General features: G+C 40.8%; 2 protein-coding genes across 6 annotated transcripts in view; one reads left to right on the forward strand and one right to left on the reverse strand.

Annotated features, from left to right (window-relative positions):
- Positions 1 to 31: 31 nt before the first annotated feature.
- ECI2 (enoyl-CoA delta isomerase 2) lies at positions 32 to 24737 on the forward strand. Of its 2 annotated transcripts, XM_029944185.1 has the most exons (11): positions 57 to 139; positions 1333 to 1354; positions 2493 to 2643; positions 5466 to 5564; positions 5776 to 5964; positions 7775 to 7844; positions 17198 to 17300; positions 17983 to 18103; positions 22081 to 22170; positions 23459 to 23602; positions 24478 to 24633. In XM_029944185.1, exons 3-11 carry the CDS (start codon positions 2524 to 2526, stop codon positions 24631 to 24633), a joined length of 1092 nt encoding a protein of 363 aa, XP_029800045.1. In that variant the 5' UTR covers positions 57 to 139; positions 1333 to 1354; positions 2493 to 2523. The 2 variants fall into 2 exon arrangements, with proteins under 2 accessions (XP_029800044.1, XP_029800045.1); XM_029944184.1 differs by lacking the exon at positions 1333 to 1354 and having other exon boundaries at positions 32 to 139; positions 24478 to 24737.
- The window catches only part of C7H6orf201 (chromosome 7 C6orf201 homolog), a 37558-nt gene continuing 14658 nt past the window's right edge, over positions 1896 to 24795 (reverse strand). The window contains exons 4-5 of one of the 4 annotated variants that reach the window (XM_029944190.1): positions 20278 to 20376; positions 1896 to 2076 (exon numbers count right to left, since the gene is read on the reverse strand). In XM_029944190.1, coding sequence (XP_029800050.1) covers positions 20296 to 20376 — 81 coding nt within the window. In that variant the 3' untranslated portion in view covers positions 1896 to 2076; positions 20278 to 20295. Of the gene's footprint in view, positions 2077 to 5533; positions 5852 to 15958; positions 16229 to 18151; positions 18664 to 20277; positions 20377 to 24795 lie in introns of those variants that run through there. The other 3 variants (XM_029944186.1, XM_029944188.1, XM_029944189.1) reach the window with 3 other exon arrangements.

Genomic DNA, 24795 nt, shown 5'->3' on the forward strand with positions numbered 1-24795 from the left:
CACTCCCGTAACCCGGGCGCAGGCCCCGCCCAGTCCTTGACTAGTCCTGGCGTTCCGTTCTTGCTCACGCCCTTGGGTTAGCCATGGCCGGCGCTGTGGGCCGAGTTGTCCGGCGCTGCTACCCGAACGCACTGAGGAGGTAAGTGCTGAGCCAGGGGTCCAAAGTCGCTCTTGCGACCCCGCCGTCCCGAGGAAGTCGCCGCCCGTGGGAGCTGCCTTCTCTTTTAACTTGTCCCGAGAGCAACAGGGCTGTGCTTTTATGGTTTTCCAGGGACACAGTGATAGCAAGTGCCCTGAAACGCGCCCTCTTCCTCATTGGGCCCGGAATGGTCGGGATGGACGCCGCGAGGCCTGAGCTGCGACTCTTGTCCGCTCTCTTCGCGGGCCTCGGGCCACACTCCCTGCAGGAGTGCGTCCCCTGCAGTCGCGACTTACATGCAGCCAACCTGGCTGCTTCTGGGTTGCAAAGGTAGTTTGTTAAAATGAGATGGAACGTCTAACTAGGCACGCTTGGCTTTTCTGCGGAACGCTGTAGAAACGCAAACCGTTACCAAGTATTCGCTTCTTGGAGAATATTTCTATAATGTTAAATGGCGGGATACGCAAACTGTAAAACCCAAAAACGTGGGGGGCGCCCAGCTGGTTCAGTGGGTAGACCTTGTGACTCTTGATCACGTGTTGTGGATTTGAGCCCCATTTGGGGTGGAGAGTTTACTTAAAATTTTAAAAAGAACACACGCACACACACAAAGCTATGCTGTAAGGAACCAGAAAACTCGGTAATGTGGTGGTTGCCTTAATGTGGTGGAGTTAACGATTTTCCTGATTTTGTACATTAAATGGTAGTGTTTTGTAATTTTTTAAAACCCACTTTACCTTAAAATAAATAAGTGAACACTCACATTTATTTCGGCCTTCTAATGGACATTTTGTTTTTCTTTCATTTTCTGTTTGCAACTTGACAGGTGCCAGATTCATGTAGGATGCAGTCCACCCCCCCCCCTTTTGGAAAGAAACATTCATTTACTTAATATAAAAAATATTGAAGACTTACTGAGTTACTAATATTTCAGGGTTTGAACATAGGGTTAATTATACTCTTTGAAAGTTGTAATATTGCAGAAGAAGTGATACTAGGTTTGGGTTTCACTAATAACTATGTTTTATCATCTTTGATCCCATTAACTTTAACTTTATATGCCAGGGTCATCACTGTGAACACCCATTTTTTCGCTTGTGGGCTCACTACCATACACTGAAATTTTCTCCTCCCCTCTGCCTGCTAAAAACTTACTTACCTGGTTGTGCTTGCTATTTCTCCTCTGCTTCTAGCTGGCTCCTTAAACTTCCTGGGGTGAGTATTCCGTTATGTCTGTTCAGCCCAGTTTCAAAGACTAGCATCCACAGCAGTTAGATTTCCCCTAGATAGGTCCCCTACCTCACTAAGAAGTGGCTGGCTCTTCATCTGGATGCCAGCAACAGCTCATTTGTCTTTTTGGACATTTCTTGTATTTTAGCTCATTCTCCCTTCCTTCCGCCTGTATGTTGAGACACACGTTTTGCCGAACAGAAAGAATGACCCTAGAGTAGTTTGTACTTTGTTAATCAATAAGGGCAGACAGGGTTTCTAGGACACAGAAGACCCAGGTTCTGTTTACTTGACCTGTTCCAGCTCAGTTTCCCGGTACCTTACATCTTGCCTGCCTTTCATTTACTTCTTGCCAGTGGCAAAATTTCATGGCCATTTGGGTTCTGCCTGTTCTTATCAGTATTTAATTTGAATTGCTACAAGTGCTGTGTTGTATTGTAGCTTCCTTTTCCTTTACTTTAAGATGACTACAGTTAGTCTCTGTATTGATTTTCAGGAATCATTTTGGAAACCACTGTTAGGGAAGAAGAAATTTATTTTGCCCTTCAAGATCCTTCTAGCTGGACCAAGAATCAAATGGACATGAGACAGATTAACAGAAAACCAAATTTAGCTTCATACATACGGAGAATGCACATTGACACGAATTTCCAAAGATAGGCAGCATGAGGCTTATACAACCTGTATTTTGAAGCTTCCATTCTGACCTAAGGAGAAAGGGTGAGGGTTAGGAGGATACAAAGGAGAAGACCAGTAGCAAGAAGGTGAGAGGAGATGCTGGCCAAACAAAGGTAGTCCTGTTAGGCAAAGTTTCTTAGATAAAGAGGAACCTCTGTTAGTGGCTCTCTTCCTGCTACAGGCTCTTCCTTCCAATGTAAATTTAGGCACTTGGTGGGGAGGCAGAGAGCTTTTCCTGAATCTGCTGGGTTTTGCTTGCTTTTAACTCAAAATATTTTTCATGCCAAGGTGGCCCATCTTGGGGCTGCCTGCCCTTCGCCCCTACACCACTAACCATTTGCAGCCAGCTTGTACAGGGGCAGGTATAGGGAACATGTTTAAGGAGAAACAGCGTTTTGGTGTGTAAAGGTTGGAAACAGTGAGCAATCAGTGTGCCTGTTTATAGTCCCCAGCAGGTCGCAGCACTTCAGCTGCACATGAGTGAAACAGCAATGGGAGCCAGTCAGAAGGACTTTGAAAGTGCGATGAGTCAGGTGAAACGGTTGAAGGATCCAGGAAATGAAGTGAAGCTAAAACTCTATGCTCTCTATAAGCAGGTAAATGCCTGAGGCCTGATATCACTTAGAGACATTTTGAGCAGATGGCTTCTCAAATAGGTATGCTGTGTGTTTTACTAAAATGCGTTTCTCATGTTTTTAAGGTTGCTGCCTTGCCTCTACAGGGTGTATACAGGAGAGTTTTTGGATATTACTCTTTGCAGTACTGTTAAGGCGAAAAGTAACCCTCAGGATCACGCCAGAGTAAGAGAGACAAAAAAGATAACACCCAAAGGGGTGGGCCTTATCTGGCTGCTGATTAGAAAAACATCAATCAGAAAAACATTTTTTTGAGACCACTGGGGAAATTTGAATATGGATGGAGTATTATTGGGTGATACTTGGGAGTTATTACTAAGGGCATCACGGTTATATAAGAAAATGTTGATGTTTTTTAGGAATGCACAGTAAGTATGTATGAGTGAAATAGTACATGTTTGGGAGTCACTAAAATGGGCAGAAAAAAGGATGGACAAAGCAAAAATGCTAATTATCGAGTTTAGCTGAATAGTGGAAATTCACTAGAATATTCTACTTTAGTGTATGTTTTAATTTTTTTCATTAAAAAGTTTTTCTTGATGTTTCTAATGTTTATTTTTGAAAGAGAGTCAGAAACGGTGTGTGAGTGGGAAAGGGTCAGAGAGAGAAAGTGGGGAACACAGAATCTGAAGCAGGCTCCAGGCTCTGAGCTGTCAGCAGAGAGCCCAACACAGGGCTTGAACTGACATTCACAGAGTGTCAAATCATGACCTGAGCGGAAGTCAGATGCTTAACTGTCTGAGCCACCCAGGCACCCCTAAATTTTTTTATTGTTTGTTTATTTTGATAGAGCGCGTGTGTGCAGGGTGGGGATGGAGGGCAGAGAGAGGGACACAAAGGATCTGAAGCAGGCTCTGCCCTCAGCAGTGGGGCTCAAACTCATAACCCTCAGATCATGACCTGAGTGGAAAGCAAGAGTCCACCATCTAACCGACTGAGCCACCCAGGCACCCCGTTTTAAAATCTTTATAACAGGGGCGCCTGGGTGGCTCAGTTGGTTAAGCCTCCGACTTCGGCTCAGGTCAGATCTCACGTTAGTGGGTTCGAGCCCCGCGTCAGGCTCTGTGCTGACAGCTAGCTCAGAGCCTGGAGCCTGCTTCAGAATCTGTGTCTCCTCTCTCTGCCCCTACCCCCCTCATGCTCTGTCTCTCTCTGTATCAAAAATAAATAAAACATTAAAAAAATAAATTAAAAAAAAAATCTTTATAACAAAACTTTTAAACTTCAGTTTTTAAGTTGTGATGTGTAAAGCCTACCTTGAGAAGTCAGCTCTCCTGGGCTCCTGGGTGTGATCTGTTTCCCTCTTCCTGTGATTGGTAGGCGTCTCCCTTACTTTCATATGGTTGTGTATAGTGAAGAATTTGACATAGCTCAGAAAGAGGTGGCCTTTGCCCTTGACTTCTGGGAGGTAATCCCTAAGCCCTCCAGATACATGCCTGGTAAGGAGTGTCTGGATGGAGCCCCAAAGGAAAACTCTGAACACCTCGAGTCTTGAGTGAGCTTCCCTGACAGCCATCCTCTGCATGCGTGGTCACACACGTATGGTGGGAGAAGTCGCTGTCCTAACTCCGTGGTGGGTGTGGGGAAGGAGGCCTGTGAACCGCGTTGCCTCAGATTTCTCAGGTGTCCACCTCTTGCCTCTTTGTCTTTGGAAAGTCTCAGCCTCTTTTACTGCCTTTGTTTTTCTTTTCTTTTCTTTTTTTTAATGTTTATTTTTGAGAGAGAGCGACATAGAGTATGAGCCAGAGCATGTCAGAGAGAGAGGGAGATGCAGAATCCAAAGCAGGCTCCAGGCTCTGAGCTTTCAACACAGAGCCTGACACAGGGCTCGAACCCAAGACTGTGAGACTATGACCTGAGCTGAAGTCGGACGCCCCACCAACTGAGCCACCCTGCCTTTGTTTTTCAAATTCTCTTCTTTCCTCTTCTGGCTAATTATGGCATTTAAAGTTTTTACATGTGGCTGTTTAAATGGAAAGCAGTTTAATGGGGTATTTTATTCATCTCAAAATCCTCACTTCACCTACTCTCAAATAAGTAAAATTTAGTTGTTTTTATGTTTCCTACTTGCATGGCCTTCAGTTAAGCTTCCAACGGGTGAGTGGCTCTGACAACCCCCCATCCCTGCTACCCCAAGTACAACCCTGTTCAGTGAGCAGAAATCCACCACAGAATGAGTGGTATTTTTTTGTGTGCCTCTGAATGGGTGTGAAAAATGTGATCATCAGTATAAAACTAATGGACTACTGGAATTTTTAAAAAAGGACTCTCCCAGGGGCACCTGGGTGGCTCAGTCGATTGAGTGTCCAACTTCGGCTCAGGTCATGATCTCACAGTTCGTGGGTTCGAGCCCTACGCCAGGCTCTGTGCTGGCAGCTCAGAGCCTGGAGCCTGCTTCCAATTCTGTGTGTCCCTCTCTCTCTGCCCCTCCCCTGCTCATGATTTGTCTCTCTGTCTCTCAAAAATAAATAAATGTTAAAAAAAAAAAAAAAGTACTTTCCCAGAACCCTTACCTTGCATTATTGTCACATGCAGACATTTATAACCTGTTTTGGGACTAATAGCTGATGGCATGGCTTGTCTCTCAGGTCTTTTGTTATGTATCTTTGGCAACAGCATCAAAGGAAGAGCAAGGAGAAAGTTCAGATGAATTTATATATCTTCTGAAAGTATTTGGGAGGGAAAGACACGTTCATGCTAATTGTGCATTCTATGGATCTTAAATATTTGACACTCCAGTTAGCATGGACATTTGACTGATAATTCCTCTCTCCTTTTCATAGGCCACTGAAGGACCTTGTAATACACCCAAACCAGGTGTGTTCGACTTAATCAATAAGGCCAAATGGGATGCATGGAATGCCCTTGGCAGTCTGCCCAAGGTAAATTTACTTGCTACTTTGCTTTTATTTTACTTGCTGTCCTCCTGAAGTTGGGTGCTTCTCATTATTAAGCCATTGCAGATGGAAGCTGTGAGATCCTGATGTGTTCTGTTCTTGCTTCATCGAAAGGTGCTGTTTCTTAGCACCAGAAGTTTCTCAAAATGCTTACTCATTGAGCATGGGCTGAAGTTATTTGTCATCTTCTCTTCAGGAAACTGCGAGGCAGAACTATGTGGATCTGGTGTCTGGTTTGAGTTCTTCCTCTGACTCCTCCAGCCAAGTGAAGCCTGAAGCAGACAGGAAACAATCAGGGTATGAAACCCTGGTGGTAACCTCTGAAGATGGCATCACAAAGATCATGATGAACCGGCCTGCCAAAAAGAATGCAATGACCATGCGGGTAACATGACCTGCCCTGGGAGTTGGTCCTGCCTTTCTGTTCTTCCCCTGCCTGTTTCACTCAAAAACCATAGTGTTTCAGCCTCATTCCTATTTTTGTGATCTCTCGCTTGATTTGGTGTGGGAAGACGAGTATGGTGGCTACTTCTTCACACAACCGAGTTGGGCATTCATTATTTAGAATTAGTTGGCTTTGGGTAGGTTCTCCATCGCCAAAAAGTACTGCAATTTTCCTAATGATGGAAGCACAAATAAGTTAATATAAATGAAATCTACATTGATACAAGCGAATGTGCGTAGCGGTTCTCTAAGGTCAGGATAGACCATCCCCAGACTTTGTCAGTTAGACTTGAGGAGTACTATTCTAGTTGCATGGGGCTTTATTTTGTACAAGTAGAGGGAAAAAGGAAAGAAGGCCTTTCTCTTAAATACAGTATAACCCAACTCTGCTTAAAATGAACTGCTTTCTAACAGCAACTTTGATCTTCGAATCTTTGATTGAACTAGAATGATAATAAAAATAACCACTTCCACCCCTTCCACTTGAAAAAATTATAGGGAATTAATTAGATATTTTATGATGAACAAGTAAAATTCGAGAGGGCTATCTATAACCTTCTTCATTGGGTTTATCTTCTGCCTTATAGCAGGAAGAGCACACTAACTTTTAAACAGTCTTTAATAAAAATTCCATGAAGTTGGATATGTGCCATTCAGTTAGTAAAACATTTGGTTCTCAAAACTGTATTTCCCTTGCCCTTGACTCAGTTCTGTATAATCCTGGGGATAGTGATGATAATAGTAACTAGCAGGTCCTCTTCCCAGAGTGCCTGACGTGTGTCAGCACTTTCCACACAGAGGTTTCTTGACTCCTCATACAGAGCCTACTGCTATTATTATCTAACAATAAAATAATTATGTTAAGCTGTAACTTGCTCAAATAAGCTGGGAAACCTAAATTGAAACCCTACTAGATCTGTCTTATAATCCTGGCTTTTGCCAGTTACCCACCATGCTGTGTCATCGTAACTGTAATAATATTGGCATTACTTCCTCATTTCCCCCTCAGTGAATATGATTTACTCATACATTATGAGTACATAATCACATACATTATGATTTACTCATACATTATGTAAAGTCTTATCTTTTTTTCAGTGTCTGCATATGCATAAATATCAGCCCTCTTCATCATTCTCTCCCACCCACACTGATGTCTCATCTGAAGTAGAAATGGCACCAGTGCGTTATAAGCTACAAAAACTACACATCCGAGATTTTCAGAGATGTTGCTGATTTGAAATTCTGTCCCGTTGTCTTTGGCTGCCATTACAGTGTCCTGAAATCTCAGCCTTTAACACTCATTAATGCTTTCCAGACCGCGTGGGACACTTGGGCTCTTTTTTGAGGTCCCAGCTGGAAACCTGCTTCATGCAACTCTTTCTCTAGCCACTTCCCCCCCTGCCCATGCTGGATGCGGCAGTGCTTCCTTGTACTCTCCACCCATTGTAGAGCCCACCCCCTCCCCCACAGCACCATTAATTCCAAAAGTTCAAGGACCATGTCTTTGCTTACTTTGCTTACTATGCGTCCACCATAGCACATGGTACCATTAAACATACTGAGTAATTGTAAAAAGAATGAGCATCCCTTCAGGTGTATCGGTTGCCTTTTTGGTTATGTGAACACAACCAACATAAACAGTAGGCACTTTGCAGAGTGCAGCCTTGCAGACTGACTATAGTCAATCGCCAGGTGACGGTTGTCGTTTTCAAAGTTCCTTTCTTTTCCTCGTCTCCCCTTTCACATAGATGTATGAAGAAATCATGCTTGCACTCAAAGCTGCCAGCAAGGATGACTCTGCCATAACTGTCCTAACAGGTAAGACATTTTCTTGGATTTCCTAATAATTAAATTTCTATTTGGGGCGGGGGGGTGGTTTCCTACCAGATAGGAAACTGAGTAGATAGCTCTAAGGTCTTTCCCAGTACTCAGATACTCTAATTCTTTAGTATATAAAAAACACAATAGGCACAAGATTGGTATTTTTATCACGTAAAAAGGAGATACAGACTGCTAAGAGAAGTACTAAGACCTAGAGAAATTGGTAACTAGAATGAATAGACAATTTATATAACAAAGACCAGGTATTAAATACCAAGGAAACATGCAGCCTCATTAATAATTACAAATAAAGATCAAAATGATGAGATACCATTTTGTACTTCCTTAATTAGCAAAATTCCACTTTGACAAGGTTTTAGTAGAATAAATGACTAATGTCTTGCTGGCAGCATAGTAAATGGCTGTAAAAAGTGTAAATAACTAAGGAAAGGGCATTTTGGCAATATATAAAATGTTTATATCATTTAGCGCAGGAATCCCATTCATATAAGTTTATTTTAAGGAAATTATCCAAAAAAAGGTAAAGGTTTGAGGCAATAAAGATAATCTTCACAGCATTCCTTACAATTGAGAAAATGCTAAATATGTTGCCGTAATAGAGTAATAAAGCAAATTCTAAAATATCCACTGGACTGTTTATTATATAAACACTAACAATTATAGTTGTAAAGACAAACAATATAGAAAAATATTTAAGACATAATAAAACAGTAAAAATTATATCCGTTCTGGGATAATCACTTTAAAATATCCTGGATGCCCATGAACCTGGACTGATGAGAACATAGAAACAAGAAGCCGTTGGAATTGGAAGGGGTACCATGTGCATGTAGCAGGCTTAGGCTCAGGACTCAGGTCACCTTGAGTTCAAATCTTGGCTTCATTCCTCATTACCTGTGGGTGACCTCTGCTTCTGGAATGGAGAGGACCATGTTTTACTAGCCCCGTTGAACGTTTGAGATGATGACATGAGAGCATGCAGGTGAGGGCATGGCACCCAGCAGGCACATGGTAGGTGGGAGCTATTACTGTTTGTCAGCACTGGCAGAAGCAGGAGTGACTTTGCTTTCTTTTTTTGTTAAAGTTTGTAAAATAAATAATGTAGAGATATCACACAGCTCTTCGTAAGAAAAGAGGGGGGAGAGAGAAATCTGATATCTGATTAGAGGTGAGATGAAGGGCAGAACTGCAGATCGTCCTGACAGTTCACACATCACCTAGGTGATTTCGGAGAACGGAACAAAAACAGTAGTCCAGAAGTGACATTGGTTTGATACAGGAGAAGGATGTTTTATTTATATTTATTTTTGTTTTGTTTTATATATTTTCAAATTAACTCTTTTTTTTATAATAGTTTAACATAAGCACATGGCTTTTTCCAAAGTGCTGTTCAGGTCCATTCCTTCTGTAGTGATTTTCTGTCCAGTTGACCTGTCCGTTGCTGTAAGTGGAGTATTAAAATCCCCTGCGATAAGACATTCTTATCAATAAGATAGTTTCTATTTGTGATTGTTTTATGTGTTTGGGCGCTGCCGAATCCAGCGCATAGATATTTATAATTGTTAGCTCTTCTTGATGGAGAGACCCTGTAATTATTATATAATGTCCTTCTTCATCTCTTGTTACTGCCTTTACTTTAAAGTCCAGTTTGTCCAATAGAAGTATGGCTATTCTGGCTTTCTTTTGACTTCCAGTCATATGACAGATATTTCTCCATCCCCTTACTTTCAATCTGAAGGTGTCTTCAGGTCTAAGATGAGTCTATTGTAGACAGCAAATAGATGGCTTTTGTTTTTTATCCATTCTGCTACCCTGTGTTGTTTGATTGGAGCATTCAGTCTATTTACATTCAGTGTTATTGAAAAATGTGGGTTTAGATTCATTGTGTTCCCTGTAGAGGTCATGTTTGTAGTGATGTCTCTGGTACCTTATATTCTTTCCTACATTTCCCTCATAGAGTTCCTTGTAGGATTTCTTGTAGGGCTGGTTCGGTGGTGATGAAGTCTCTCAGTTTTTGTTTATTTGGGAACACCTTTATCTCTCCTTCTATTTTGAATGACAGGCTCACTGGATAAAGGATTGTTGGCTGCATATTTTTCCTGTTCATCACATTGAAGATTTCCTGCCATTCCTCTCTGTCCTGCCAAGTGTCAGTAGATAAGTCTGTAACCACTCTGATAGGTTTCCCTTTGTATGTTAGGGCCCTTTTATCTCTAGCTGCTTTCAGAATTCTCTTTATATTTTGCCAGTTTCACTATGATATGTCATGCCGAAGGTTGATTCAAGTTACATCTTAGGGGAGTTCTATGAGCCTCTTGAATTTCCATGTCTTTTTCCTTCCCCAGATTTAGGAAGTTCTTGGCCATAATTTGATCAAGCACCGTTCAGGACCTTTTTCTCTTTCTTCTTCTTCAGGAACTCCTATGATACAGATATTGTCCCATTTGATTGTATCACTCAGGTCTCAAATTCTCCTTTCATGCTCCTGTATCAATTTCTCTCTCTTTTTCTCGGCTTCTTCGTTTGCTGTAACTGTGTCTTCTAATTCACCTATTCTCCTCTCTGCCTCTTCAATCTGTGCAGTGGCAGCCTCCATTTTATTATTCACCTCATTTATAGCCTTTTTTTTTTAACTCATCACAAGTATTTTGAAGGTCCCTAGTCTGTGTATCAATAGCTTCTTGGATGGTTTTTTCAAGCCCAGCAATTAATTTTATGACGATTGTTCTAAATTCTTGTTCAGTTATGTTGCTTATGTCTGTTTTGAGCAGTTCTATGGCTGTGATTTCTTCCTGGAATTTCTTTAGAGGAGAGTTCTTTCATTTCATCATTTTGGCTAGCTTTCTGTCTCTTGTCATTTTTAAAAGCTTGTTATGCACTGTGCACCTGTAAATATTGCTCTATTCAAAGAGGCTCATTGTCTGTCCAGGGCCTGTCTTTTCAGGAAGTGTTCTTTTAATGGTGTCTCTTGGTTTCTCTTGTGACTTTATTTCCCTACTCAGTGGTATTTATGACTCTCCACCATGTGTACTTTGGCTTGTTTCTTGAGGTAGCCTCAGGCACCCATGAAGCTGTCATCTATAAGAATTCTGTGTGTGCACCTTCTGTTCTTGGAGATCAGAACATAGTGGCTTTGGTCCTTCTCAGTTTGATAGTTGCAGGCAGGCGGGGATTACAGAGCTCCCTACTTCTCCACCATCTTGCTGCTCCTCCAGCACATGGCTTTTTTTTTTTAAATCCAGAGACTATGATAAGGCACATAACAAAACTAAATCTCACTCCTTGGAACCCCAGTCTTGTTACCTAGAAAAATTTGGTTTGTCTTGATGCCTTCTAGAAACTGTATGTTTATACAAGCGTGTGTGTGTGTGTGTGTGTGTGTGTGTGTGTGTGTGTGTGTGTTCATGTTTTGAAAAACAGAACCAGAGGGGCGCCTGGGTGGCTCAGTCGGTTAAGCATCCGACTTCAGCTCAGGTCATGATCTCAAGGTTTGTGGGTTCAAGCCTCGTGTCGGGGTCTGTGCTGACAGCTAGCTCAGAGCCTGGAGCCTGCTTCAGATTCTGTCTCCCTCTCTCTCTGACCCTGCTCTGCTTGTGTTGTCACTCTGTCTCTCAAAAATAAATAAAAAACATTTAAAAATAAATAAATAAATAACATTAAAAAAAAAAAAAACAGAACCGGAAACCCAGACTATGCACCTACTGCACCCACCTACCTTTCTTAACACCACATCCTGAAAAACTGTTCTGTCGGCAACCTACACATCTGAGTGTTTCCTTTCAGGGCCACAAAGTATTACATATTTTGGATTCCATAACTTACTTCATTATTCCTCTGTTGATGAACATATATATTGTACTTAGTTTTTTGCTATTAAAGTCTTGCTGCAGTGGATATCGTTAGATGTATGATTTTCAGCTAACGTGCAAGTATATCTACCGACTCTATTCCAAATTGCTGATTTAATAATAATGATAATAGATAACATATATATGACATTATATGTATAGAACTTTCTGTTGTGTTTACCAGGTGCCCTTCTAAACACTTGGATTCTTTCTAAAGCTTTTTTTTTAATTATTATTTTAACTTTTTTAAGCTTTCTTGCAACAAACCCAGTGAAGTTAGGCCCTGCTTTTATAGCTGAGAAAACTGAAAGGTTAAGTTTTCATAAATAGTGCTTTTGCTATAATTATCTTTTTTTAAATGTTTATTCATTTTTGAGAGAGAGAGAGAGAGAGTGTGTGTGTGTATGTGTGTGTGTGCACGCGCACGTGCGCACGCGTGTGTGTGAGCGCCCGCGTGTGTGTGAGTGGGGGAGGGGCAGAGAGAGGGGGAGACACAGAATCTAAAGTAAGCTCCAGGCTCTGAGCTGTCAGCATAGGACCCGACACAGGGCTCGAACTCAAAAACTGTGAGATGATGACCTGAGCCGAAGTCAGATGCTTAACTGACTGAGCCACCCAGGCGCCCCTATAATTATCTTTTATATATTCCTCACATTGGGGTTCTGTTTCTTCTTTTATCCAATCATTATATAATAATGATAGTTCTTTAAATTTCCAGAAAGTTTGTTCTGTTGGCTGGTTGCTTTGTGGTTCTCCATTCATTACCTTTCTTATTTCCTAGCTCCACTGAACTATAATCAGAAATTATTAGCTTGCCTTTTAAAAATAGGTTAAATTTTGTGTACATTGCTATATATTGAACTTTTTACCTTGAAGATAAAGAATTGGTAAATGGCGAGTTTTTTAATCCAGGAACTATTCAAAACTAAGCTTATTCTTTTAAGGTGTAGAGTAAAAATGTAGACTTACCATTATAATTTATGTTAGAATCCCCCAATTCTTTCTTTTCTTCTAATGAATCTTAGACTGAAAAACAGTCAATTAAAGGCCTCTATTGGCTACTGTGTTTTTTTAGTTTCTCCTTAATATCAAAAGTTATTTTTTTTTTGCTTTGAAACAGTTTTTATTGGGACACCCCAGTGGCTCAGTCAGGTGAGCAGACAGCTCTTGATTTGTGCTCAGATCATAATCTCAGGGTCATGGGATTGAGCCCTGCGTTGGGCTCTCCACTGAGCATGGAGCCTATTTGGGATTCCCTCTCTCCCTCTCCTCCTCCTTCCCTCTCCCTCTCCCCTGCTTGCACTCTCTCTCTCTCTCTCTCTCTCTCTCTCTCTAAAATAAGAAAAATAAATAAAACAAGTTTTTATTTTATTGGCCCTAGAAGACTTATGAATTGTTACCCATTATTATAAAATAGTCATCTTTGCGTAATTTAATGGCTTTTGCCTTAAAATCAATCTTTTCAAATATTAATGCCATGCCACCTGCTTCAGTACTGTTTCCACTTGCCCAACAAAGCTTTACCCATCCTGTTAACTGTATATCTTCCTGAGTTACTTTTATGGTCTATGTCTCATGTAGCACATTGTTGGAACCCCCGCTTTGATCCAGTTTTTTGTTGTTGTTTGTAGAGGCCCATTTACCTGTTTAGATTTATGTATATGACTGATCTGTTGTGTTTTACGTCTGGCATCTTCCTTTGACTGTTATTTTTTACTTCATGGTCTTTTCCTTGATATGTAGTTTATTTCTCATAGTTTGAGTGTTTTATTTTTATGGATTTTAGTAATTGCTTTTATAGCTTTGAGTGATACCCATCAAATCTCTATCTTGTATTATTCCCTTTGGACAGCATCGGTTGGTTGTCCCTATGAAAGGCGAGGAAGATAGCATGCATTCCGGCAAACCTCTCTTCCAAGTATACGATATGTTAAGTAATGGTCCGTTATCTTCTAGCATAGATGTTGCCCTGGGGACTGTTGAGGCTACTGTTAATTTTGTTATTAACCCTGTATAAGATCTTTTTCCTCCCTAGAAGACCAGGGGATACTTAAACTGATTATTAAGGCCTTGTTTTAAGTTTTCTTTGATAATATCTCTGAATACTTTTGTTTCAGTCGATCAGGTCTTTTTGAAAGAAATTCTAGCTGTGGAAATGTTTGGTCTGCTTTGGACTGTGGTCTTTTATTTTCTCTGAATTCTTAATTCTTGTGTTCCCTTACTTTGCTCGGTAATCTCAATCTCTGGTGCCCTGCTTGCATTTTTAGCAATGTCTGTCCTTCGTTTTACAGCTTGTGTGGCCTCACATCTTTAGTGGTTATAGTTTTCTCTTTTGCTTTTTTCCTGAACACTCTCAGACATTTTTCATTTCTTTCTCTTGTCCATCACTTCCATTTTGAGTCCATAGGAAAACTCAGCTATTAATTTATATGTACATTGAGGCCCAGCATAACAATGTGTTTGGAAAAGAAATTTTACTAAAAATTATTGAAAATACTGCTTATGACACTCTTTGCTCCTAATAGAAATGTGAGGGGAAAAAATAATAAATCTATTATGTAAAACTACTGCTGAAATCAGATATAGTTTTTTGTTTCTCAGGTCTCCAGATGTAACTGTCTAAAGTCCTACTATAAAACAAATATATTTTCTGAATTTTTCTTTGGAAACGTATCTTCTTTTTTTTTTTTTTTTTTTTTCTTTATTACGGGTTTAGGCTCGCGGGGGCCTAAACTCGGGCTCACAGACTTTACAGGCGTGATGGATCCATGCTGAGAGCGAGTGAGCCTGGAAACGTATCCTGGAGCCCATTCCAGAGTGGTCTCTACCTTCTGCTTAGATCCCTGCTGTGACCTTTGTATCATTAAATCCAGAGACATTGTTCAGGCCTCATCTGACTTTCCCTCCTTCCTACCCTAGGCTTCAGGGGCACAGCCTGCCCTAGCTGCTGGCTGTGACCTCCTTTGTAAGTTCATGTTCCGTGCGACCATCAAATCGGAGGGTTCCTGAAGGTTTGCCCTAGTTCTCTGCTTGCTCTCCCTGGACCCCACGTCCATACCCACTCCCCAGCAAAAATCGATACGCTGGTGATTCCCCCATTGGTATCTTTACTTAGGATGTTCCATGGGGCTCCCAACTGGCGTCCCCACCTGGCACTTCTTCAGAGGTGTCACCTCCCATATCTCTCTCTCTCTGGAGCTCTTCTAGTGTTCCAAATCACAGTGGGTGGCTTCATATCTACCCTTTGTGTAGACCAGAATCCTGACGTTCATTATGGACCTGGTCCCTCTCTCACCTCCTGTGTCCAGTCTAAACCCGTTACTTCATCAGTATCTCTGGAGTCCGTATTTGTTCTTCTGTCTCCTCTGACCTAGTCCAAGCCACCGCAGACTCTTGTCTGAACTGAAATAAGCCCCATCTGATCTCTCATACCCTTTTGTCCACCTCTTTCCCATGCCTTGTCCAATCTCACCGCATCTAGAAAAATTCTTTTTCCAAATAAAAATCTTATTCCTCCTCCATGTAAACTTATACAGTGGCACCAAGATAATTCAGTGAAGGAAGAAAAATCTTCTGACAAATGGTATCAGACCAACTAGACATCCATGCGTGGGGAAATGAACTTCAACCCCATCTTACACCCTATACAAAAATTAATTTAAAAGTTATGTAAGCATAAAACCCACAAACATTTCTTCTTCTAGAAGAAAACAATATCCTTATAACAGTGGAGAAAAGCAGAGATTTCTTAGAACACAAAAAGTATTAACCATAAACTATTTACAACTTTGACTTCATCAAAATTTAAAATACCTGTTTATCAAAGTCAATAGTAAGAAAATAAATATACAAATACCACAGGCTGGGGGCATATTTGCATATACAAAGGATCAATATCCAGATATATAAAGATCAATATCCAGAATATGTAAACTTCCAGAAATTAACAAGAACAGCAACCCCTAGATAGGGGTGCCAAGGTGACTAAGTACATTAAGCATCTGACACTTGAGTTTTACTAAGCATGGAGTCTGCTTAGGATTCTCCCTTTCTCCCTCTTTCTCTCCCCCTCCCCCACTCACACATGAGCTCTCAAAGTAAATAAGTAAATAAACCTAAAATAATTTTAAAAAACTAGATAAAAGACTTGGACACTTCATAAAAGAATATATATATATATATTTATTTATTTATTTATTTATTGCCAGTAAACACATGAAAAGAAGCTCAATATCATTAGCCATCAAAGAAATGCAAATGAAAATTACAGTGAGACATTTCATGCACTAGAATGGCTAAAATCCAAAGAACAGACAATACAAAATATTGGTAATGAGGTGGAGCAACTGGAACTCTTGCACATCTGATATGAGAACACTTCAGAAGACTGGCAACTTTTAATGGAGTTAAAAACATTACCAGCTTAGTGGCACACCAATCTACTCGTAGGCAGTTACTAAGATAAATTAAGCATATATCCATAGAATGATTTGTAATCCAACTTGCAGTAGCCTAAAACAACACAAATGTCCATCAGCAGATGAATAAGCAAATTGTTGACTAGTCACCCAATGGAATGCTATATGGCAATATAAAGGAATGAAGAACTGATACGGTATAGGTGAATCTTGAAGACAGTTCAGCAAAGAGAATGCAGCTCCAAGAGTATACGTTATGCAATTCCATTTATAAAAGCTCTAACATAGGCAAAAGTGTTCTGTGGTGACTAATGTCAGAAAGTGGTTGCATTGGAGCAGGGTGGGGTGGAGTGAGATGGCTGGAAGGGAGCTTAAAGGGAACTTTCTGGGATGGGTAGAAATGGTCTATATCTGTTTCAAATTAGTGATCACACAGGTATTTGCAGTTATCAAAAATCAGTGAACGGAGTGTTTAGAAGTGTTTACGTATTATTGTATGTCAATTATACTTTAAAACCAAACACCTTCAGTGGCTCTTAGACTAAAAGGCAGAACTTTTAATGGATCAGCAAAGCCCTGCATGGTCCGTCCTGCCTGCCCTTGTCCTGCACACACCAGCCTCCCCTTGGCTTCTTCTGCTCGGGCACACTGGTGCTGCTTTGAGCCCATCATTACACCAGGGTTACCCCCTTCACAGAACCTTTGCGCCTGCTCTTCCCTCTGCATGAGATCCGCCTTATCCTTCCTTTTCTACCTGGCCCTTCAGATCTCAGTTCAGCTATTCCTTCTTTAGGAATGTCCCTCCTGAAGCCACCTAAGTAGAACAGATCCCGTTACATACTCATGTCATCGTCAGGTGCCTTTCCTTTTGTAGCAGAAGTACATTGCCTACATTTGCTCATGTGTTTTCAAGTCAGTGTTCAGCGTACTCACCAGTCTGTGAGTTAGGACAGGAGCCCTAGCTGGCTTACCAGTGCACTTCTGGTGCTTGCTAATAGAGCCTTACGTAGTAGATGCTCAGTAATCACAGAATGAATGGTTAACCTGCTGATTTTATTCACAGGAAATGGTGACTACTACTCCAGTGGGAATGACCTGACTAATTTCACTGATATTCCTTCTGGCGGAGTAGAGGAGAAAGCTAAAAATAGCGCCATTTTACTGAGGTAAGAGTGACATTTGTCTGATCCCAGAGGGCTCATTCTTGTTCATGAAAGTGGTATTTAGTCAAGCAGAAGTAAGGTAAGTACTTCTTTGTGTCAATGTAATTAATGTGGCTCTGGACAAGCATATTTCTCCAAACAGCCTCTGTCAATACGTGGGTATTTATTCTGTCACTTCTGTTACCTGTTCATCCTGCTGCTGTGTAGGAGATTTGATTAGAAAACATAAATGTAAACTAAAGTTGTAAAAAATAAGTAAATAAACGTTCTCTCATATTAAAGCAGAGAGCTAGCAAATTCTTGTTTGACCAGAGGAGTGCATGATTGCTAGTAATGGGACATGTGAAGTAGTGTCAGCCTAGAGGACATGAAGGCTTTTGTCTTCCTAACTCATTTATCCCTCCTGGATTTCTAATTCCCACTGAGCTATAATATTGCAGCATATGCTCAGCCAGCCATCCTAATCTCTAAGCCTGCAGCTGACATATGGCCCTGGCTGCCCAGAATACATGGTTAAACCAAGGTCAAGCTTATGGGACTCACTCCATGAGCATCCATCAAGTGCCATTCAGATGGGTGTCCAGCCTGGCCAGAGAGTTTATTTCACGTTCATGCTGTCTTGCCTATACTTCAGTAATGCTGCTTTGGAACATTTAAATGTGCTTTTGTATTTCCATTTCCATAGGGATTTTGTAGACTGTTTTATAGATTTTCCTAAGCCTCTGATTGCAGTGGTAAACGGTCCAGCTGTGGGCATCTCCGTCACCATTCTTGGACTCTTTGAGGTTGTGTATGCGTCTGACAGGGTAAGTTAGCCCCCAGTAATTTACAAAGTGAGGAGGGAAAAAACGAGGTCCTCTGAACTCTCCTTTATTGTTGTTAGTAGTACATGGTTTATGGTAGAATGGACTAAATTTAAATTTTACTTAAATAACTACCCTAGTTTAATTCAACTTGTGTTATTTGTCTTTCATTATTCACTTAGGTTTTCCTAAACACCAGGATTGTCGTGAACATTTGTCTCCACTCTTTTGGTTCTTTAGTCAAATTACGTAACAGTCAACTTTTGATTTTCCAATTAATCTAAAGTAGGAGTGGCATTTTTGCATGTTACACAAGTGGATCATTTAATACTTTTTTCCCAAGTAAACTAATTCTGGAGTTTAGAATAGAATTTTTGAATAAGAAGGCACTTTCAAGCACTATCTACCCTCACTGCCTTCTTTGCAGATAAGTCAACTGAAGCTCATGAAGTTATTTGCCAAAACAGTACAGCCTGGTGTTCACTATTGAATTGTCTTGATTTCACTTTGTTCTTACTACAGTAGTGGTGTACATCATAGAAGAACATAAAGTTTTGAAAAATCTGGAAAAAGGAGAAAGGGTTCAGTTAAAAAATCACTCCTTGTCTTCCCATTCAGAGATAACTGGTCCTTGGCTGCTGGGAGCCTGGGTTCTCTCCAGCTCTTGTCATTATGAACAAAGATGTGAACATTTATCTTAGAACTTTTCCCTAGAACTTTCACTATAGAATTAATAACCCCTAGTAGGGTTACCAGATTCTTAGAGCAATTTTTGCTTCTGCAGTGGTAAGATTTCCTGATCTACTCCTCGTGGGGAACATTTGGTTTTTATCACTGAAAAGATTTCTAGTTTTCTATAGAGGTATTTTCCCTACTGATAGACAAGACCATAGTTTAAGATCCTAATCCCTTGGGTTCCATTTTTTTTTAATGTTTTATTTATTTTTGAGAGAGAGAGAGAGAGAGATAGCATGAGCAGGGGAGGGACAGAGAGAGAGGGAGACACAGAATCCGAAGACAGGCTCCAAGCTCTGAGCTAGCTGTCAGCACAGAGCTTGATGCGGGGCTCAAACTCATGAACCGTAAGATCATGACCTAAGCTGAAGTCAGACACTTAAGCGACTGAGCCACCTAGGCGCCCCGCTTGGGTTCATTTTTTACCAGATTCATTTTGATTGGATTGGGCATATTGGCAGACCTAATTCTTATTAGTAATTTTCCCATGAAAATAGCAAATGGGATTCTAGGTGCTAGGCTGCCTAACCTTTATAGTTGGAAGTTTCTGCCCAAAGGCAGAAATCAATAGCCTTTGGTACATTGTGTGTCAGAGGACCGATTAATCAGCCAGTCCAGAAGGAGGGGGAAGGGTCAGTGGGGTCAGGAGTTCCTGATATTAACTTGGGGGTCTCATTCTTCAGTACTTAGAAGGCAAATATATCATCCTCTTTGAATATTTTCCTGATTCTCTCTCAGAATTCAAAATGCCTATCCTATCCATCATTGTTTTATAGGTTTCTAGGACTTTCATCTTACGATACCAATGTAATTGAAATCAAAGAAAACACATGTATATAAGTTAAACATTAAAAGATTTGGCCCAAAGTAAAATATTTGAGAAATAGCGACCACTGCCAAGAGTTCACCCAAATGAATTAAGCCAAGGTTCAATTTCAGATCAGAGAAAGACACAGAAGAAAGAACCGTGGAGAGGAATTCGTCTTATAGGATTTATCATTATTGTCTTCATAAACAAATACCATACTAGACGTGGGTTAACATTTACTCATATAACCAAATGATTCTTTACTATGGGCCATAGTTAACATTGTGTATCAGCTTCTTTGTCAGCAAATAGTACATTTCCCCTCTGAGGTGATAAAAAGGTAGAAATTCTAAAAATCGTATTTGAGTATGCACCACACACTGGGCGTCCCTGTTGATGCACAGTACAAATACTTACCACAACAGCACTGAGACAGGTACTCTTGTCTCCATTTTACAGACGAGGAAACTGGCACAAACAGGTTAAGCCCCCGCCCAGCATCACAAGCAGTCTGGAGCTACAGCCTAACCCTTAATTACATCTCCTGCTCTATTTCTGAAAATAGGCTAGATGCTTACTTATAATGAAGATTATAAATGAGTTAGATGGTGCTTATTGGCAGCTCCACACATACCTGTTTGTGTCCCTTTAGCTACGATTGGTGTTTTCTTTCAATTTCCTGCTTATAGTCTTTAGGCTGTGACTTTGCAGTATAACTTCTTGAAAAAGTTTTCTTTTGGAGGGAAGGGGATGGTAGGTGACATTAGTATTTTGTACTTTTATATTGGTTTATATGCTGCATACCTTATGTATGTATGTCCTCTAACAATATTCATTAAGAAATAGCACCATATTTGATTAGGGGAAATGAAGTTTAAATGTTCTATGTACATATTGTCAATTATAAATTAATTTCCTTTCATAAGGATTTCTCATTCATCAAGAAATACATAAAAATATTTCTTAAATAAATTTAAAAATTAAAGATGGCTCTATAGTCTAAATAACCAGTATTGAAGTAGATTCTGATATTTAAAGTCAATTTAAAAACCTCTCTGAGGTTAAATCAAGACAGATGACAGACTGAGGAAACAATTTTTCAACTGACATAATAAAGGCTAATCTCCCTAATATATTTTTAAATACATTTATAAAGTGATAAGTTAACTTAATGTAAAAATGGGCAACAGAGAGGAGTACATAGTCTGCAGAAAATAAAGTATAAATGGCTCTTTAAAAACATAGGAGAAAGAGACTATTAAGAAAATTGCTTGCAACCAGAATATGTAAAGAACTATGATTCGATAATAAAAAGACAACCAATCTAACTTAAAAATCATGGGTGAAGTATTAGAATGGCTACTTCATCAAAAAAGATATAAGAAGAACTAATAAGTACTTGAAAAGATGCTCAACATCATTAGTCATTAGGGAAATGGAAATTAAAACCACAAGACACTACTACACACCTAGCAGGATGATTCAAGGTAAAACAACTAATAACATTTAGCGAGGATGTGGAGCATTGGAACTCAGGCACTGCTGATGGGCTTGTTAAATGGTACACTGCGGTAGAAATCTTTTGGCAGCTTCTCAGAAAGTCTTAAACCACCATTTACCACCCAACCCAACAATTCCACCTCTAGGTATGTACCCAAGAGCACTGAAAACACATTCATGCAGAGACCTGCATAAAATTATCACCAACAGTCTTCCTCGTAGTAGCCAAAATTCTGGAAATAACACCAGTGGGTTCCACTGGTAAATGGATACACGAATTAGAGCATCCATACAATGGAATGCTCCTATTCAGTAATGAGAAGGAGCAAGCTACTAATACATGCTACGGCATGGCGACTCTCAGAAGACTTAGGCTAAGGACCAAAGGCTACAGTGGTTCCATTATATTACATTCTCGAGAAGGCAGATGGAGGGACAGAAAACACATCGGTGGTTGTTTGGGGGTAACAGGAATGGAGGGCACAAAGGAACCCTTTGGGGTGATGGAGCTGGTCTACACCTTGACGTGGTGGGTGCATAACTGTACACATGTGTTAAAACTCACCAGCTGTGTATCTAAGAGTGAACTTTTTGTGTAAATAATTCCACAATAAGCCTAATTCTAAAACAAGTTACTGAATTAAGTATTGGGAGGACATAGACAATAGTGGGATCTATTTTAAATCACATACGGGATGCCTGGGTGGCTCAGTCGGTTAAGCGTCGACTTCAGCTCAGGTCATGATCTCACAGTCGTGAGTTTGAGCCCCGCGTCAGGCACTGTGCTGACAGCTCAGAGCCTGCCTCAGATTCTGTCTCCCTCTCTCTCTATGCCTCCCCTGCTCACACTCTCTCTCTATCTCTCAAAAATAAACATTTAGATAAATAAATAAATCACATACAAAAATAATTTTTCTTTTCTTTTTTCTCCAAATAGGCAACATTTCATACTCCTTTCAGTCACCTAGGCCAAAGTCCAGAAGGATGTTCTTCTTATACTTTTCCGAAGATAATGGGCCCAGCCAAGGTAACTTTTGGAAACCTGAAGAATAAATTATAATAAGTGACTACTGTTCCAAAAGTAGCTCTGTACTCTCTCTTCTTTTCCTCAATAATACAGACAGGAGAAAGATGAGGCATTTGCTCCTCAGCTCTAAAAGTTTCAAATATAGAGGAGCTGGGCCATGGGAAATGGTCTTCTGGTATGAGGGAGAATCAGAAACCCTCCGTAACTCCCCAGACTCAGACCTGTTCTTGCATCTGGGTGCCCCGCCCGTTCTGCACTGCCATGTGACATTAAGCATTAAAGGACCAGGGCTGTGCCAGCTCAGGGCCCCACCCGATTTCTGGACAGATGAGTGGCATCCCCGGAAGCCGTAGTTTTAGTCATGCGTTCAGGCTCCCAGCGTGCTCAGTGGCTGCTCGGGTCTCTCGCTGTGTCTGTGGAAACCTGGTTGCCCAGGCGCAGTGTGCACCACTGCAGGGTGATCACAAGACTGGAGCATGAGAGCTGGGGCCAGGGAAGGCTGCCCCACACTCTCTGGGGTCTGAAAGGGGTGGGGATGGAGTTGGGCCTGTTTTCATTGACTGCTAGGTTTTTGTTGTAAATACATATTTTTAGATCTCATTGTTCTGTCACATACTCTGAGTGGCTCTTCAGATTTTAACTTTGAAAGGCTGGGCAGAATCAACCCTAAGGCTTAGGGCATTCAACTATGACAATACTACTTTTCCAGAAGCAAAATTGGAAATACAAAGAAGGATATCTGCCTACGGATCTCAGTTTTGTTAGAAACTGAGTTTCAGTCTGTCCTCACTTTCTTTTCGTCAGGTAGAGCTAAGTACTCGTGCCTGTGCAGGTAAGGAAACTGGTCCAAGCTAGACCACTGGGTAAAATCTCCAGGGAAAGGAAGTTAGAGTTAGGGTGTCTAAAGTTTGGTTGGCATTTGCTGTGACCATGATTTTCCTTTTTTTTTTTTTTTTTTGGTTGATAATTGTTTATGGTGTATAAAATAAAAAATTACAGCCGTGGTGGGTTATTGAGTCAGCATCCACTTCAGGTCATTTTCTGCCCTAGGCTCCCTGCTCCATAGATACATCCAGAAGCAAAAACACCTGCACACCTTTAAAAAAAACTTAAGACGGCCTTGGCACACTTTGCAAGAGGATTGCCTATGAGGTCTTCAGTTTCCCCTTGAACAAGAAATCCTGACGACCTCCAAGGACCACAGGGGACTCTCCCTTTGTCTGCTCTTCTGAGGTTCACTGACCCTTGTTTCATTAAGTTAATGCCTTAATCCTGCTTTTCATTTCAGGCAGCAGAGATGCTGATTTTTGGAAAGAAATTAACCGCTGCAGAGGCATGCGCTCAAGGACTTGTTACTGAAGTGTTTCCGGATAGCACTTTTCAGAAAGAAGTTTGGACCAGGCTGAAAGCATATTCAAAATTGCCCCCAAATGTTAGTGATTCTTTTTTTTTCTTTTTAATAGTAGAAACCATGGAAATAATGCATCTGCCTTAAGAGGATAAGGAATTTAAAAAACAAGACCTATCTTGGTTAGCTTTAAGCATATCTAAATTTGAGATTAAAAATAACTATAATTATGCTGGAAGCACAGGGTTTTATGAAACTTCCCAAATAGGCATTTCATTTCTCTGATGTGTATAGGAAGGCAGAGGGGCAGTTCTCTCTGGGGAGGACTCTGAGGAGGGTGATAGGCAGTACTTGTCAAGCACTTTTATTCTTGAATCCAGGTGGGAAGCCAGATAGGTTGACCTTGAGGCGGTTCTTACCATGTAGCACTTTCGGGGGAGGGAGTGTCTCATTTTTGGTTTTGTTTTTTTATTTTAAGTGTATTTATTAATTTTGAAAGAGGGAGCACGAGCAGGGGAGGGGCAGAGAGGGAATCCCAAGAAGGCTCTGTTCTGACAGTGCAGAGCTGGACACGGGGCTCAAATCCACCAGCCCATGATGAGATCATGACCTGAGCTGAAACCAAGAGTTGGATGCCTAACCACCTGAGCCACACTGGCGCCCCCACACTTTCATTTTTATATGTGGTTAACTGGTGACTGATCAGTCTTACAGTATTTCTGCCCAAAATGTCCTAGAACCAAAAGCTTTAGTATCTGTCTGGGGTGGAATCCCAGGCCCTCTCTCACACCCATCAAGGTAATTCGTATGCTCATTAAAGTTTGAAAAGCACTGTCCTGTGTTACACATATATCTGAAGGCGTGACAGGATTAAGTGAACAATGGAGAAACAAAAATCAGAACTATGGGGTATCCCGATACAATGCCTTTTAACCTTATGGTTGTTTTTGTGTTTTTAGGCCATGAGAATTTCAAAACAGATGATCAGGAATAGGGAGAAAGAAAAGCTACATGCTGTTAATGCTGAGGAAAGCAGCACCCTCCAGGAAAGATGGCTGTCAGATGAATGCATGAACGCGATCATGAACTTCCTAACCCGGAAGGCCAAACTGTGATGCCTGTCACAGAAACGTTAAACATTTCAGAGGAAGGGATGTGCTATCATTTGTGATTTTCAGTAGTTGAACTGAATAAAGTTTGCCTTTTTTCAGTGCTGAAATATGACTTAGGATTATCATACTTCACTAGAGCCCTGATGAAAAGCAGATTATATGTGA

This window comes from Suricata suricatta, chromosome 7 (genome assembly GCF_006229205.1).
Source record: "Suricata suricatta isolate VVHF042 chromosome 7, meerkat_22Aug2017_6uvM2_HiC, whole genome shotgun sequence".
Lineage (NCBI taxonomy): Eukaryota > Metazoa > Chordata > Mammalia > Carnivora > Herpestidae > Suricata > Suricata suricatta.